Source organism: Mastomys coucha, unplaced genomic scaffold (assembly GCF_008632895.1).
Source record: "Mastomys coucha isolate ucsf_1 unplaced genomic scaffold, UCSF_Mcou_1 pScaffold3, whole genome shotgun sequence".
NCBI lineage: Eukaryota > Metazoa > Chordata > Mammalia > Rodentia > Muridae > Mastomys > Mastomys coucha.
Window position 1 is genome coordinate 3,283,216 of NW_022196909.1, and position 2,582 is coordinate 3,285,797.

Sequence of the window (2,582 nt, forward strand, 5' to 3'; positions counted from 1 at the left end):
GACAAGTATCTACATAAGACTGTTCAATTGATTGTTGTTTTATATCAAACAATTTTTATAATACTCACCTTTGTTAAAATATTTAATAAATTTTAAAGAAATGAAAAAAAAGAACAAACAGAAAAAATGAAGGAGATAACGTAAATAAGTAAAATAATAATAAAAAAATAGCCTTTCCTAAAAATGGCAAAAGTCCTTGAGCTGCTGATGTAGATGTGGGTGAATCAGGCCCAGGCACAAAGTCCCTCAGGTCTCTGTTGGTCGTGTGCTTCCCGCATTGGGATACGGTGTTAGAATCTGGTTGGGGGACACTGAAGGGAGTTCCAGGCCGTGAAGGCTGGGAAAACAGCAGTCTCTGGTCAGAGGGTGAGGCGGTTGGACTTGATACCTTTGGGAAATTTGAGACACCACTGATCTTACCTTCGGGAGAAGAAGATTTGGGGCCCTCTTTGTCTGATGGGCCCTGCTGTAGGTCCCCTTGACCAGAGGGGCCTTGTCCAACATGCTTTGGAGGAGAATTGGAAAGATTAGAGACATGTACAGTAGGGGTTAAACTTTTGAAACTCCTTCTGGAAGAGGAGACATGAATGATTTTCCGTTCAGGACAAGTGTGAGGTCTTTGGGATGCCTGGACAGATGTGGAATGTCCCACAGACTCTTGTAAACGTTTGGTTTGCTCCAGAACATCTTGGGGGGATAGGGACAGTCTCTGAACATCTTGAGGAGAAGTGGAAGATCCCAGATCTCCTTGTTTAGTTAGGGAAGGGTGAAGAGAAACTTGAATATGTGGGGAAATTACCTGTCCACGTTGACCAACAGAAAAGTCAGCAGAAGATGGCCCAGGCACTGTGTGATCTCTGAATTTTTCACTGGCATCTCTAGTACTGTGTTTTGTAGATGTTGCAGGCACTCTGGTGCCTAACTGGTCATCATCCATAGGTTCTTCAAACCCAGTAGACATAGGCCGGCTTCTTTTCACCTTCCCAGGTATGGGCACAGAAGTTGAGGCCACTCTTTTTCTGGTGGCAGGCTGTAAAACAGATGGTCTGGTATCCCTGGTTAGTGGGTTACTCATGCCCTCAGGAACCCTCAGAGGAAGTGGAACTGTCCATTTCTTTTTCTCTTTCAGATCCCTCAGAGGGCCTAGGGTCCTCTTATTGGCTGAAGCCATTATACAAGCTTTGAGTTTCTGTAGCTCTTCTGTAACATAAGCATCAGGTTTTTGAAATTTCTGGTCATCATAGGGCTTTGGGCACCCGAACTCTGACCGAGTTGGTCTATGGAGCCCCAGAGGAACAAAGTCCCTCAGGTCTCTGCTGGTCGTGTGCTTCCCGCATTGAGATAGGGTGTTAGAATCTGGTGGGGGGACATTGAAGGGAGTCCCAGGCCGTGGAGGCTGGGAAGCCTGCAGGTGCTCCCCCCATTGGGGTAGGGTGTCAGTATTCAGTTGGGGGACACTGAAGGGAGTCCCAGGCCGTGGAGGCTGGGATGCCTGCAGGTGCTCCCCCCATTGAGGTAGGGTGTCAGTATTTGGTTGGGGGACACTGAAGGGAGTCCCAGGCTGTGGGGGCTGGGAAACCGGCGGTCTCTGATCAGAGGGTGAAGTGTGGGCTGAGGCTCGCTGGCCTGTCTCCACACGTTTGGCCATTTTGTCACTAACGAAATTGGACAACAAACGGAAAATAGGCTACTCCCTCTTGAAGGGGCAGCGAATGTACTTGCCAATGTTGACTCGCGGCAAGAAGCAGAGAATACGTATACTCAGAGAACGGCTCTCTCTCCCGAGAACTGTGGACACGTCCAGCAGGCGAAGCGCACAGAACTCGAATCAAGCAAAGCTCGAGAGTCACTGTCCTCGGTCCTGCACGAGCCAGTCCCAGGCTCCCTCACCTGGCAGTTCTGCTTGCAGGAGGGGGGCAATCATAACAAGCTATCTGAATGAGGAGGGATGCTGAGGACTCTTTTCCTTAGGGTTCAGAGTGCTACCTGGTCTGGTGCCCACTGTCAGTGGCCATGACAGGAATTGTTGAAGGCACAGCATGATTGGAAAGGGCAAGCGGTGCTTAGGAAACTGTGCTCTCAAGGCCATCTTGGAATAGGATAGAACCCTCTAACTGGAGGCCATCAGTGTTATAGTGATATGGAGAGTTATGGGAGACTCATAACTGAATGGGAAGGTTGATCCAGACCCTTGCTACTCAGAGACTGTGGTGGCTAGAAAATCACTAGAGTATTTGCTAGGGAAAGAACAGGAGATAGTATTTGAATAGAGCATAGAACGCATGGAATTGATATTACAGATATTATTCTGTATTTTAAAGATGACCTATCCTAGATAAATTTGTGACAACAATGGATATACCGGGGTGCTGAAAGACATCTCTAAATGACTAAATAATACTTACTGCAATATCATTATGCTAATAGTTTGCTTTTATAGGTATTGTTTAGAGAGTAAGTACTAAACGATAATCTCTTTATGTAACTTGCTTTTATAGATATTGTTTAGAGAGTAAGTGCCATGCACACTTGCGTGATGGCGGTATTTGAGGCGAAAACTTCAAGGAAAGTCAGCCTCCTGC

At 46.9% G+C, this 2,582-nt stretch overlaps 1 protein-coding gene across 1 annotated transcript; it reads right to left on the bottom strand.

The window, feature by feature from the left end:
• Positions 1-177: 177 nt before the first annotated feature.
• On the bottom strand, positions 178-1,648 carry LOC116075399. Its single transcript, XM_031348516.1, has 2 exons — positions 287-1,648; positions 178-204 (listed from the first exon to the last, which is right to left on the bottom strand). The coding sequence occupies exons 1-2, from the start codon at positions 1,646-1,648 to the stop codon at positions 178-180; spliced, it is 1,389 nt and encodes a 462-aa protein (XP_031204376.1).
• Between the last annotated feature and the right edge of the window lie 934 nt (positions 1,649-2,582).